This window comes from Rhineura floridana, chromosome 4 (assembly GCF_030035675.1).
Source record: "Rhineura floridana isolate rRhiFlo1 chromosome 4, rRhiFlo1.hap2, whole genome shotgun sequence".
NCBI classification, from domain to species: Eukaryota; Metazoa; Chordata; class Lepidosauria; order Squamata; family Rhineuridae; genus Rhineura; species Rhineura floridana.
The window spans coordinates 195,164,824-195,178,589 of NC_084483.1; the positions used below are offsets into that span (position 1 = coordinate 195,164,824).

Below are 13,766 nucleotides of genomic sequence, written 5' to 3' on the forward strand. Positions count from 1 at the left end.
TTGTTGTAACCCACCCTAATACCTTATGGTGAAGGGGAGGTAAGAAATCTTCAACAAAGTAGTCCCGTTAGTATGCATATTTCCATTGGCACAACAGCACTTCCTCTCCCTCTCCTCAAGTCCTCAAGGTTGGGGGAACCCCAGAACAGATTTAGGGGATACGCAGAGAGAGGAGAGAGGGGGGAAGTTACGTTGCGCAGCCAGAAGTCCTTGCTCTAGTGGAACTGCTTTGCTGGATACTGACCCAAATGAATAAATAAATAATGCACAGAATAAATCTTTGTGCTAATAGAACTGCTTTGCTAGATACCACACCAAATAAATCAACAAATAAGAAATACAAAGCGTTGGTCTTTATTTGGAATGATCTGTGGCAATATTTATTCCAATACACCATTTTCGTCCACTTGAACTGTTTTCAGGGAAAACAATGTTTAAAAGCTTTACCTGAAGGCATCCAAACAAGAGTTTAAAGTGTCCCCGAAGAGAGGATATCCAATAATAAGCAGCAGCGGTCTACCATTGCAGCAACTACCACAACACAGTCCTTATGACAGCTGGAAGCCTTAAGCACTCTGATGGGACTGCATTGGTTCTACGTTTTCTCTTCGCCCCGTATCTTCTGAACCGGAAAGACGTGTTGGCATGTCCTCTTCGTGCACTTCCCCCAGCCTAAGCTGAGATTCTGAAACGGCATATCTTCTCAGCACATCCGAGTAAAGTAAGAAGTCCTGCAGGCATGCGGGTAACGGCAACTGGCGGATGAACTGGTCTGACCGTAAGTGATCGCTCGTTAAAAGTGACCGGATCTCCAGACGGCAAAGATGAGACAAGGGAGGGATGCATCCTGTTACAGTAAAAGAAATAAAATTAACAAGAGCGCAACAACTGGGAGGGCTTCAAGCCCCTTTTGGCCTAGCGGTCGGTCACTGCCAAAGGCCAGGAAACTACTGAATACAGAACTAGCTTGACAAGTGGTGGCAGAGATTATTCTGTCTCCCACCCCATTATTTCCCTTCCTCCTCTCTCTGGATGCTTCTAGACTGTCACTATTTACAGATAGGATTCAATCACATACCAACAAGTTCAGGTTGCGCTATTACAGTTGACTGGGAGATCTTGCGCAACAACCCCATTTCTGCAAACTTTAGACTTTTTTAAGGAAAGTAACAGAAAAATGCACTGGAAAGCATGGGATAACAATTGCATTGGCAAAACATCATCTAACCTCCCCGCAAAAGAAAAGAAAAGAAAGAATGATCACCAACGTCATCCAATCTCCCTACAAACGAATCAGGATGAATGCTCAATAAACAGGCTGTCTGGGAGTGCCCTCATTCTCTCTTGTTTTCCTTTTGTCTCCAATTCAGGCTTTCCTGGTTACTTGATTGTCTCCTTGTTTTATCTATATAAAGAATGATGGCTGGATGCAAACAATGAGCCCATTAAAATTCCTTTATTTTTAGATGCTGAGGAACGTTGATGGCATGTCTGAAATTTCAAGGATTATGTTTAAAAGGCAAAGAAGCGGTTGAGGATTTAAATGGGGATGAAAAAATATACATAGTAGATAACGTTAATTAAAACTAATGATATTGGCTGACAAGTGTGTTCTAAAACAGGAGGGGGAGACCTCAGGCCCAGGGGCCGAATGTGGCTCTCCAAGCCTCTCTATCTGTCCCTCAGGACTCTCCCCAAGCCACAGGGCTCACGGGCCCTGCTCGGAGCCATCCTTGACTGTTTTTTACCTGACGGAAAGGTGGCCTTGAACTGTGATGGAAGCCTTGCAGATCCTCTTGGGTGTTGAGATCAGAAGAGGGGTCTCCTTGGTAGTTCCACCCCCCTCAAAAGTTGGGGGTGGCGGCCCAGGAGAGGGCATTCTTGTGGCAGCCCCTAAGTTGTGACATTCCCTCCCCACAGAGGTGCGCCTGGCATCTTCCCTGCACAGTATTCAGCGAAGGCTCAATAATAATAATAATAATAAAATAATAAAATTTTATTTTTAGGCCGCCTATCTGGCTGAGTGAACAGCCACTCTAGCCGGCGTACATAATTAATTTTAAAATACAATTATAAAATACACATATAAATACAATTATCACATATTCAGTTTACCCCCATCTGTACACTGTAAAACTAAAATTAACTAGGGGTTCTATATGCCCGCTGAAATAGCCATGTTTTTAGTCCTTTACGGAAACCTACCAAGGAAGGGACATGGTGTAGATCGTATGGCAGTGAGTTCCAGAGGGTGGGGGCCACAACCGAGAATGCCCTCTCTCTGGTCCGCACCAGTCTAGCTGTTTTAACTGGTGGGACCAAGAGAAGGTCTTGGGAGGCTGATCTCGTCAGGCGGCATACTTGGTGATGCTGGAGGCGCTCCTTTGGATACACTGGACCGAAACCGTGTAGGGCTTTAAAGGTTAATACCAACACCTTGAATTGGGTTCGGTAAACAACTGGTAACCAGTGTAGATCTTCAAGTACCGGGGTGATGTGATCCCGCCGGCGGCTATTCGTAATCAACCGTGCCGCCGTGTTCTGTACCAGCTGTAATTTCCGGACCGTCTTCAAGGGTAGCCCCACATAGAGCGCATTGCAGTAGTCTAAGCGAGAGGAGACCAGTGCATGCACTACCCGTGGGAGCTGATGGTTGGGAAGGTAGGGTCGCAACCTCTGTATCAGATGCAATTGATACCAAGCTGCCCGGCTCACTACTGATACCTGAGCCTCCATGGACAGCTGTGAGTCAAGAATGACCCCGAGGCTGCAAACCTGGTCCTTCAAGGGCAAACTAACCCCATTCAGCACCTGGTCAATGTCTCCTAATCTTCTCTTGTCTCCCACAAGCAGTACCTCGGTCTTGTCGGGGTTCAGTTTCAGCCTGTTGCCTCCCATCCATTCACTTACAGACTTCAGGCACTTGGAAATGGTCTCCACAGCCAACTCCGGTGAGGACTTAAATGAGAGATAGAGCTGAGTGTCATCCGCATATTGGTGGCACTGCAACCCAAATCTCCTGATGATGGCCCCCAGAGGCTTTACATAGATATTAAATAGCATGGGAGAGAGGATAGAGCCCTGTGGCACACCACAATTAAGAGGCCAAGGGTCGGAAACCTCCTGCCCCACTGCTACTCGTTGGTGCCTATCAGAGAGATAGGATCGGAACCACTGTGGCACAGTGCCCCCAATTCCCAATCTCTCCAGGCGATCCAAAAGGATATCGTGGTCGACGGTATCAAAAGCCGCAGAGAGATCCAGGCGGACGAGGAATGAGTATTCACCCCTATCCAACGCCCTCCTCAAATCATCCACCGGGGCAACCAAGGCTGTTTCAGTTCCATGTCCAGTCCTGAAGCCCGATTGGAATGGATCTAAATAATCCGCTTCCTCCAAGTGTGTCTGTAGCTGTTTGGCCACCACGCGTTCGATCACCTTGCCCAGAAATGGTAAATTGGAGACTGGGCGGAAGTTATTCAAATCTTGGGGATCCAAGGAGGACTTCTTTAAGATGGGTTTTATTACCGCCTCCTTGAGGGCAGATGGCAGTGCCCCCTCTTCCAAGGAGGCATTTACCACCGCCTTGATCCCTTCGTTCAGTCTCTCTTTACAGCTCATAATGAGCCATGTGGGGCAAGGATCAAACAAACAGGTGGTCGGTCTCACAGTAGAGAGCACCTTGTCCACTTCCTCAGAGGGAAGAGGCTGAAACCGATCCCACCGGACCGGATCGCAACTGGCCGCCTCTGGCCCGCTTCCTGTATCCACGGCGTACGGAATCGAACTCTTCAGATGATCGATTTTATCAGCAAAATGTTTTGCAAATGCGTCACAGGAGGCTTTAGAGTGCTCCAAGGGTTCCTGCGCAACTGGACCGACCAGGCTTCGGACCACTTGGAACAACCTCCTGGGACAACATTCTGCAGATGCAATAGAAGCAGCAAAGAAACCCCTCTTTGCTGCCTCTATTGCCACTTGGTAGGCCGCTATTGCTACTCTAACCCGTGTCCGATCGTCTTCTGAAGCACCTCATCACCTTGGCTTTTGACACTTGAGATGTATGTGTCACACTATTCCTGCGATTGTCCACCTTAGGACCTGCTGGTGAAGGGAGGCTTATTATTATCATCACTATTATCATCATCATCGTTGTCGCTGTGTGTGTGTGTGTGCGCATGCACACACATTTGACATGTGTGGCTGCAATGTAGCCTACCGGACAAAGGTAAGGGTCACATCTCTTACTCCATGCACTTCAGCCTCACTTTTGCCTGTGGCTCTGCCCACCACCAGCATGCGGCCCCAAGAAGATTGCCACATGGGAAGGTGGCCCTTGGGCTAAAAAGGGGTCCCTACCTCCGTTCTAAAATGGAAATTAAAAACATTGTGGGGCATGGGGGTAGGGAGAAAGGCTTGGTAGCCATCCACCTAACCTCTGAAGGAGGAAGGGCCTCAGTCCACATCTTTATTATTTATTTATTTATTTATCTATCACATTTGTAAACCGCCCCATAGCCGAAGCTCTCTAATGACTTAAAGCGAAGGTTCTGCCAATGCAGACAAAGAAATAGGAACCTTTTTGCAATCATCAGACATGTTTTGGCCAGCCACATCTTTTTAAAGCAGTGGTAGCCAATGTGGTGCCCTCTATACGCTGTGGGACTACAATTCCTATAACATTGTAGTGGCTATGCTAGATTTATGTATTCATTTATTACATTTGTGCCTCACTTTTCTTTCATCATAGAACCCAAGGTGGCACACATGTGATTCCCAGGCAGTCTTCCATCCAGGCACTGACCAAACCCAGATCTGCTTAGCTTCAGCAAGAGGGTGGACTGCCTTTGGACCAATCAAACAAAATAAAATGAACAGAAACTGGTCAAGAGCACAAGTTCATTTCCACAGACAGAGATGGCTGGTCGTTGAACCTAAATGTTGCATGTATACCCTGCACAAGTAAAATGAATGACAAGATTCCCTCTCACTGATATGAGAACCACTCTGGCAGCAGCTATTGTGTATCAAAGAGCCTTGTTGCCTTTAGTATTCATTCATGTTTACAAGGCCCACCTAAACTTTGTGTTAAACCAGAGTTTCTTTAAGGACGTGGCTATCAGTGGCTACTACTCACTGACCAGAGGCACTATGATTCTCAACACCAGCTGCTGCAGAACACAAGCAGGAGAGTCCTGGTGCTTTCATGTCCCGCTTGTGGGCTTCCCACATGCATCTGGTAGGTGGGCCACTGTGAGAACAGAACACTGGACTACACAGTCCGATTTCTGGTGAACCCTGCTAGAGGCTTGCAAACAATGCTGGTTTAAGTGGGTATTGATCCAATTCAGAAGGCATTCTTACGTTCTTCAGCAAGGGTGTGCGCTAAGGTTGCCATGTTCCTGGCCTGAGACTGATCCTGTATCTTTAGGAGAAGAGAAAGTCAGCCAAGTGCAGGTGTTCTTGCAACAATGTAATGGGAAAAACCACAAGGTGGAATTCTCCCTTCTCCCTGCACAACTTTTAAAGATACAGAGGCTGGGCCTGGCAACCAAGAGGTCTTCTGTATCTTTAAAAGTTGTGCAGGGGGAAGGGAGAATTCCATCCTGTGGTTTTTCCCATTAGAACACCTGCACTTGGCTGACTTTCTCTTCTCCTAAAGATACAGGATCAGCCTCAGGCCCTGAACCTGGCAACCCTAGTGTGCGCTCTGGTTCACTGCTTAAGGAGATTCCTGTTGGATCAGACCAAAGGCCTATCTAGTGCAGCAGTCTCTCCCTGCAGCAGCCAATCAGAAGTTTCTGGGGAGCACACAAACAGGACATGAAGGCAACAGCCCTTCACCACTGTCCTCCCTTCCCCCCTCTCCACAACTAGTATTCAGACGTATACTGACTCTGACTATAACTGCTCCGCTATAACTGTCATAGCTAACAGCCTTTGATAAGACTCCCCCTCAAATAATTTGTCTAATGCCCTTTTAAAGCCATCTAATCTAGTAGCCATCACTGCATCTTACAGTGGCAAATTCCATAAATGCACTATGTATTGGCGGGGGGGGGGGACCTGCTCTTTGTTATGTCCATAATCTACTTAACAGTCAAGACATATCTGATCTGCATTAAGAGTTCCCAAGTCTACAGTCTTGCTTTGCAAATTTAATGCACGCTGGTAAATCATGGGGATTGCAGTAGTTTTTTAATATACGATTTAAAAATGTAAGGCTGAAACCAGCTCACCTTCTGTTAAATAGCATAATTTGCCTTCTTTCCTTTCCTTTTTTTATAATGCTATTGATCTTTTAAAACGGGCAAGAGAGAAAAATAATGAAAATAACTGAGGTGGGGGAGCCATCTAGCAGGCAAACTGATGGGAGACTACAAAAAAACATTAAGCAAATATCCAGTCTGTACCATATTGGCATGTTTGCTGGCCTTGTACGCAGGAGAGAAAAAGAGAGATATTTCCTGATCAGAGTCTAGCCTAACCTTTCTATTATTAAAAAATGGCATTTCATTCTCCTGGGTCTCTAGTTAGCAAGTGATGATTGCATACTGTATCGGCGCTTTTCTTTCTCCCTGGCAGGTGGTCCAGAGCTTCACTACTGCCAGCAGTAATTGGATGACCTTTATCTCTGGATCAAGCAGAGCCACAGGATTATTTAAAAAAAAAAACCCACCACCACAATAACATACTGATTTCAGGAGGCTAATTGGAAAAGCCAAGTTGTATGGAAGCCTCTGCTCTGAAACCAGCCTACATAAAGCAAGTCTGCTCAGCACCATCTAGTTCAGTATTACTTCTCTGGCAGGCAACAGCTCTCCAGGACCTTGTATCTCTCAGCCCTTAACCTTACAGCAATATCTTAGATATAAAGTCAGGGATAGCCAACGTTCTGCTTTCCAGATATTGTTGGACTGCAACCCCCATCATTCTTGAACATAGACCATGCTAGCTGGGGCTAATGGGATCCCATCAACATTTGGAGGGCCACAGGTTCTCCATCCCTGATTTAGGCTGCAGTTTTAATCCCCAACAAGGAGTAATGGGGCTAAATATCTGAGCCTGCAGGGCCAATGCCTCCCATTCCAGCCCAAGGGTGGGACACTGCCGTCCTCTGACACAGAGGACTCCCCTGCAGAAGACCTGAAGCTCCCCTCCGTTACAGTAGGAGAATACTGAAGAAGATTGGGCTCTTTAAGTCACCCAGCATCTTGCAGCATAGGCGGTGCTAACAATTAGGATGCACCTGCTGCTACTATATAAGGGCTCACTTACAGCCTGTTCCTTGTTGGAGCAGCTTCATGGGGTTAACTGTGTTCCCCAGAGCACAGCCTGTCTTACCTGGCATCCAGCCTGAACCCTGCCTGCATCCAGCCTGCATCCAGCCTGCATCCTATCTTGTCTTGCTCCCTGGCTGGGTCTTGCCTTGCTGTATCGCACACTGCAACAAGACCAGAGTGCAAGCTGGAGAAACAGTGAAACTCCAGGCTGGCCCAGCTCAGAAGCCTGGATTGAGCCTATCACCAGTAGCTGGACCATCTTAGGATCCAACGGATCCTTGACTGGTACAGTTCCACCTCCTCCCTCCTTCAGTTTGGGGGTTTATGCTAACTACTGCTGGTGGGGATGTTGCCAGCTGTGGCTTTCACCCATGCACACTTTTGGTGGGTGCAATGAAGACCTCCACTGCGAAGGCCCCTGCCAGCGGAGCAAAGCCTCTGCCTTCTCCAGCATGGCAGAGTTGGATCAGGATTACTCTGCCCAGCAATGAACCCTCTACAATGAGGCGATTATTCTGAATCAAAATCTGCACCATTTCTTTTATCATCTCAGTACTGTTTTACCTGAGCTTTCATAATGGGCATCAGCTCGAAAAGCTATTTGTCATCTGTGCCACTAAATCAATGGAACATACGGAACTGAACGAGCTGGTTGTTCACTTACCAAAGTGACTGTGAGTCACTGACGTGGCAGTTCCTTTGGGGTCGGAAAGGATCTGCTCCACATCCCAGGGAAGTCTCTTCCAGTTGGTGAACTCCAGAAGAAAATGATGGGCATCACTCTTTACAGAACAAACCCTAGGATTGAGCAAAACTCAGTTATCATGAGAGGTTTTGCCCATATCCATGGACGGCAAACAGGAACACACACAAGTTAAACTATGGAATTTGGTCCCAAATTATGGAGGCAGTATGCTTCCAAACACGAGTTGCTGCAAACTGCAGGAGGGGAAAGCGCTCTTGAGCTCAGGTCCTGCTTGCGGGCTTCCCACAGGCATCGGGCTGGCCACTGTGCGAACAGGATGCAGGACCAGATGTGCCACTGGCTTGATCCAGCAGGCTCTTCTTATGTTCTTAAGTCCCATCCCCAAAGGCCTTGTGTGCATCACACCACCCATTCGGTCCCCAACCTTCCCCATGTTGAGCAGGTAACATCCATAGTGGAGTTTTACTGTTTCATTTGAATGTGAATAGAACTCAGCGATCAGGAACCCTGGGGTGTTCTACTTGTGTTCAAGCAAATACAAGTTGCTGTTATTATGGATAGATTAGATAGACAGACAGACAAATATCCGGCCCTTACACCCAAAGGAGCCCAGGGCACAAATGATAAAATAATGAAAACATCTAAAAAATAATTCCTATACAAATGCAATTCCCTGCAGACCTTTCCTGCTCAACACAGTTAAGTTGGGGCTGATGTGCATGGGCATGTTTGCGCCAAGGGATGTTGGGGGTGAGGCTTACATGCACACTCCACCCCTATTTGCACTTTTAAACTTCTCATGTTCAGGTGAAGACCAAAGCACAACTACTGTGGTGTAATGATTAGTGTTGGACTTGGCCAGGGAGATAGATCAGAGTTGAATTCCCATCATGAAGCTCACAAAGTGACCCTGGGCCAGTCAATCCATTGTCTTAAACAATATTTGGGGGTCTTTAGAAAACCAAACTATTTCCACAATAGTTTTATAAAATGACGCATGGTGTGGAGAAAGTGGATAGGGACACATCCTTCTTCTTTCATGCTAGAACCTGAAGTCATCCAATGAAGCTGAGCGGCGGGATATTCAGGACAGACAAAAGGAACTTACTTCTTCAAACAGCACAGGCTTATTCACTACTACAAGGTATAGTGATGGCCACCAACTTGGATGGCTTTAAAGGGAGGGAACAGCCATCAATGGCTAACAGCCATGATTACTGCATGCTACCTCTAGGGTCACAGACATCCTGCCTCTGAATATCAGTTGCTGGAGAATAACAGTGGGAGAGAGCTATTGCCCCTCATGTCACGCCCAGAGGCTTTGATGTGATTCAGCAGGAACAACGTAGTTCATAGGAAGCTCCTTCTAATGAGTCAGACCATTGGTCCATCTAGCTCACTCTCATCCATGCTGTCTGGCAGTGGCTCTCCAGGGTGTCAGGGAGGCATCGCTCCCAGTCGCTCCTAGAAGTGCCTGATAGTGAGCATGGAACCTTCTGCATGCAAGGCAGATGCCATACCACTGAGTATGGCCCTCTCATGTGTAGATAAAATGAGGTTACCCACATCCAAGCATGCCACCATGAGCTCTAGGAAAAAACAGTAGAATACAAACATAATGCTTTTTGTGAAAGGATAACACGGGTATTTCCAAAATGTATGCCTTTATTTATTTTTTTGGGAATATGTTTTACTCAAAATGCACCACAACTACATCAGAGAAAATTGTTCAATGTATTATTCTGTATGTATTCGTATCAGGTTAGACCAGTGGTTCCCAACCTGGGGGCCGGAACCCCCAGGGGGGCCGCAAAGTAATCCAGAGGGGGCCGTGAACGGTAAAGAAATGAATTATTTATTAATTTTTTAAAAAAGTCTTCACTCCTTCTACACTGTCTGCTTTCCGCTGCCGCTGCAGAGGACACCTCCCCCTTGCTCCAAACGAGAGGGGAGGCCTTTTGCTGAGGCGCCAGAGTGTCTTTCAGGTGCACTAAGGGCAGGCATCTGCCTATAAAATACATGGCAGATGCCAAAGGAGGCTGAGGGTGGAGCTACCAGGAAGAAGAGGGGATTACTATCACTGATTCCTGTCTCCTTGCACTGCCGCTACTGGCAACACCCTTGCTTAGAATGAGAGGAGGGCTTTTTGTGAAGCAAAAAGAAGCAAGCCTGCAAAGAAAGGCTGCTTTCCCCCTTCCTTCCTGGCAGCCAGCCTGCCTCCCTGGGGGGAGGGGGTCACAAAAAATTTCAGCTTATAAAGGTGGTCCCGTGCTCATAAAGGTTGGGAACCACTGGGTTAGACGGTTAGTATCGTATTCATCAGATTCACTCTGAAATGGAACTGTAGAAAAGGCAGAAATGCACACCAATATGCCAGTCCATTAAGCTAATGGCAGTGTTTGGTCATAATATGTTACTGGGCCCTGGGCTCCTTTGGAAGGAAGGGTGGGATATACATTTAATAAACAAACAAACTGCAGTTAGCATTATAAGCAAAGCCTCAGCAAGCCTCTGGCTCATGCACTCATCCATGGCTGCAAGTCATGTTATCCAAACTCTAAACTGTGGTTAATCTCAACTCCAGTTAGTGGAAACAAGATAGCTTTACAACCTATGGCTTGAAGTTAAGCTTGTTTCCACTAAGCATGGCAAAGATTAACCACAGTTTTGTTCACAGTGATTATTTCTTTAAAAGAATTTCTAAACTACTTAATATTTTGACATCTCTAAGCAGCATACTCAAATACAACATAAAAATAAAGTAGTATCATAAAAAACAGAGATACAGTCAGTAGTGACTGGCAGGGGAGGGGGAAGTGTTGCTTACCTGGCTTCCCAATGTGGAGGTCGCTGCCACTAAGTGACAGGAAGAGGGGAGATGTAGCAGGGAGGTCAGGTTGGGAGCATCAGGTTGGCTCTGCTGCTGTGACCGCACTGTACCAATCTCTCCACTCCTCTCAGTTATTGGCAGCAACCTCTGAGTTGGGAAACCAGTGTAAGCAATGCCACCCCACTGGCCACTACAAGATACAACATAAAAATCAGTAAATTCAGTAATAAAGGGGCCCAAACATATGGGTCAGGGAAAGCCTACAGACAGACACACACACACACACAAGTAAGGGGGGACACAAATTAGTGGTATTCACCAGCATCCTGTGCAAACTTTCAGCTTATTCTATACCTCTCATGCCTCTTCAAATGACAGAACAGCAACAAGGAATCTGTGATGTAGTTGGACTAGAACTCTCATCATTTCTGATCATTGGCCATGCTGGCTGGGGCTGATGGGAGCTGGAGTCCAAAAACATTTGGAGAGCCACAGGTTCCCCACACTTGTCATAGAACAGGCCCAGTCTGAAAACACACAAGGCTCGCTAATCTTGTCAAAGATAATCAGTGTGCCATGTACTTATAGATTCTCTTGCCCAGCAGAAATCATCCTTCGAACAGGACACCATCTCATTTGGCTGCACTTGGGGCCTGTAACTAAGACTCTCCTCTTTAATGAGTTTAGCAATATTTCCTCTGCCCACTTGCCCCTAGTGTTAAGTTACATTCAGCAAACCGGCTGCCATTTGGAAACCATAAGCTTGTCCAAGTGCCATAATTAAAGGATTTCTATTTCGCTTGCCTTAAGGAAGCAGCAAACTGCCTTCAAGGTAGAACCTTTGCGAGGGATTGAAGCAGTTAAAAGAACCTTGTTTTTCATGCCGACTGCATCCAGTGACCTTTAATGACATTTGGCTTCAGAATACATGGCTCTTTTTTATTATTTTAACCCAGCTGCGAGTCTAGCGTGTTCAACAACAAGGCATTCTATGCCCCTTCACCACAGAAGGAGGGCTGTTCAAGCCTTTTTTTCACGTCATGCTGAAAGCTTCAGAAATGCAGCACAGGGCTTGCTTTCTCCTTTTACTTGAAGAAGTGAGGCCTCTGACCCTTGGCGATGATCCAACCCAGTTGGAATTTGACACAGAACACAGTATTGTGAAAGATCTTCTTCTATGTTCTTCCTGTAAGGAGGCTCCACTGTCACTTCTCTTCCAATGTCCAACTGTCAGTAATGATTTACGTCTGCTTCTTTTTCAACGACTTGGGGCTAGAGCAAATATAACGCTCTCAAAACCACGCTTAAGGGATCGGGCTGCAAGACTGTGCGTTCCCTCTTTTGTGCTCTGTGGTGTGGCCAGGCAAGGCCCAACCAGGGCAAGGTGGGACAAGGTTCAGTCTGGACAAAAAGCAGGCTTTAGGCTGTGCTCAGGGGAACACAGAGCTCTGAAGTTGCTCCAACAAGAGGAAACTGAGCCCTTATATAGTAGCAGCAGCAGCAGCAAGTGCAGCCTTATTGTTGGCACCACCCGTGCTGCAAGATGCTACTTTACTAGAAAGGCCAAACCTTCTGCAGTAATCTCTTCCTGCAACTGAGCAGGGATGCTTCAGGTCTTCTGCAGCCGAGTCCTCTGAGCCTGGGGAAAGCGATGCCACATCCTCAGGTTGGGGTGTGTGTAGGCACAAGCCCCACATGTTCATCGCAGAGCGCTTCTGGGGACGGCCCTGCATGCCCTTCCCCTTTTGCTTAAGAGTCCTTGCTCTCATCCCGAAGATGAGTACTCCAATCCCATAGTTATGACATCCTCCGCCTCACGTAAGAACAGCCTGCTGGGTCAGGCCAACGGCCCATCTAGTCCAGCAACCTGTTCTCAGAGGCCAGCCAGTTGCCCATGGGAAGCCCACAAGCAGGACGTAAGTGCAAGAGCACTCTCCCCTGCTGTGGTTTCCAGCAAATGGCATTCGGAAGCATACCGCCTCTGACTATGGAGGCAGAGCATAACCATCATGGCTAGTAGCCACGGATAGCCGTATCCTCTGTGAATTTGTCTAATCCTCTTTTAAAGTCATCCAGTCTGGTGGCCATCATTGCCCCTGTAGCAGCGAATCCCATAGTTTAATTATGTGCTGTGTGAAGTACTTCCTTTTGTCTGTCCTGAATCTTCCAACATTCAGCTTCATTGGATGTCCACGAGTTCTAGGATTATGAGAGATGGAGAAAAACATTTCTTTATCCACTTTCTCCATGCTATGCATAATTTTATACACTTCTATCAGGTCACCTCTTACTTGCCTTTTCTCTTAACTAAAAAGCCCCCAACGCTGCGACCTTTCCTCGTAAGGGAGTCGCTCCATCCCCTTGATCATTCTGGTTTCCCTCTTCTGAACCTTTTCCAACTCTACAATATCCTTTCTGAGATGAGGCAACCAGAACTGTACACAGTATTCCAAATGCAGCAGCACCATAGATCTACATAATGGCATTATAATATCGGCAGTTTTATTTTCAGTGCCTTTCCTACTTATCGTGAGCATGGAATTCACCTTTTTCACACCTACCGGACACATCTTCATCAAGCTATCCTCTTCCAATCCCTCCCTCTCTTGCCCACAGAAATTCCCACTGTGAACCTTAATCAGGGCTAAAACTGACCTTAACCCCAGTTAAATGCTAACCAGGGTATTTGCCTGAGGCAGTTTTTCCTCAGTCACAACCACAGTTAGTCGATCAGGAATAATAAATAATAATAATAATTTAATTTATAAGTCGCCTATCTGGCCGATGGCCACTCTTTGGCCTTATTAATTCCCCTTCTTTCGCATGTGGAGTCCTTCCACTTCCCTCGTCAGCATTATCCATGGGGTAGCGTTACATCGGCACTGACATTAATGCCCACCTTGATGCTGACGTAATCCTACACGGTGGCTAACACTTAAAGGGAGAG

At 46.7% G+C, this 13,766-nt stretch overlaps 1 protein-coding gene across 5 annotated transcripts in view; it reads right to left on the minus strand.

Moving 5' to 3' along the window:
* Window positions 1–338: 338 nt before the first annotated feature.
* The window catches only part of ASB3 (ankyrin repeat and SOCS box containing 3), an 80,274-nt gene continuing 66,846 nt past the window's right edge, over window positions 339–13,766 (minus strand). For all 5 annotated transcript variants that reach the window (XM_061625696.1, XM_061625699.1, XM_061625701.1 and 2 more), the window contains 2 exons: window positions 7,948–8,081; window positions 339–847 (listed from right to left, as the gene is read on the minus strand). In XM_061625696.1, coding sequence (XP_061481680.1) covers window positions 567–847; window positions 7,948–8,081 — 415 coding nt within the window. In that variant the 3' untranslated portion in view covers window positions 339–566. The remainder of the gene's footprint in view (window positions 848–7,947; window positions 8,082–13,766) is intronic.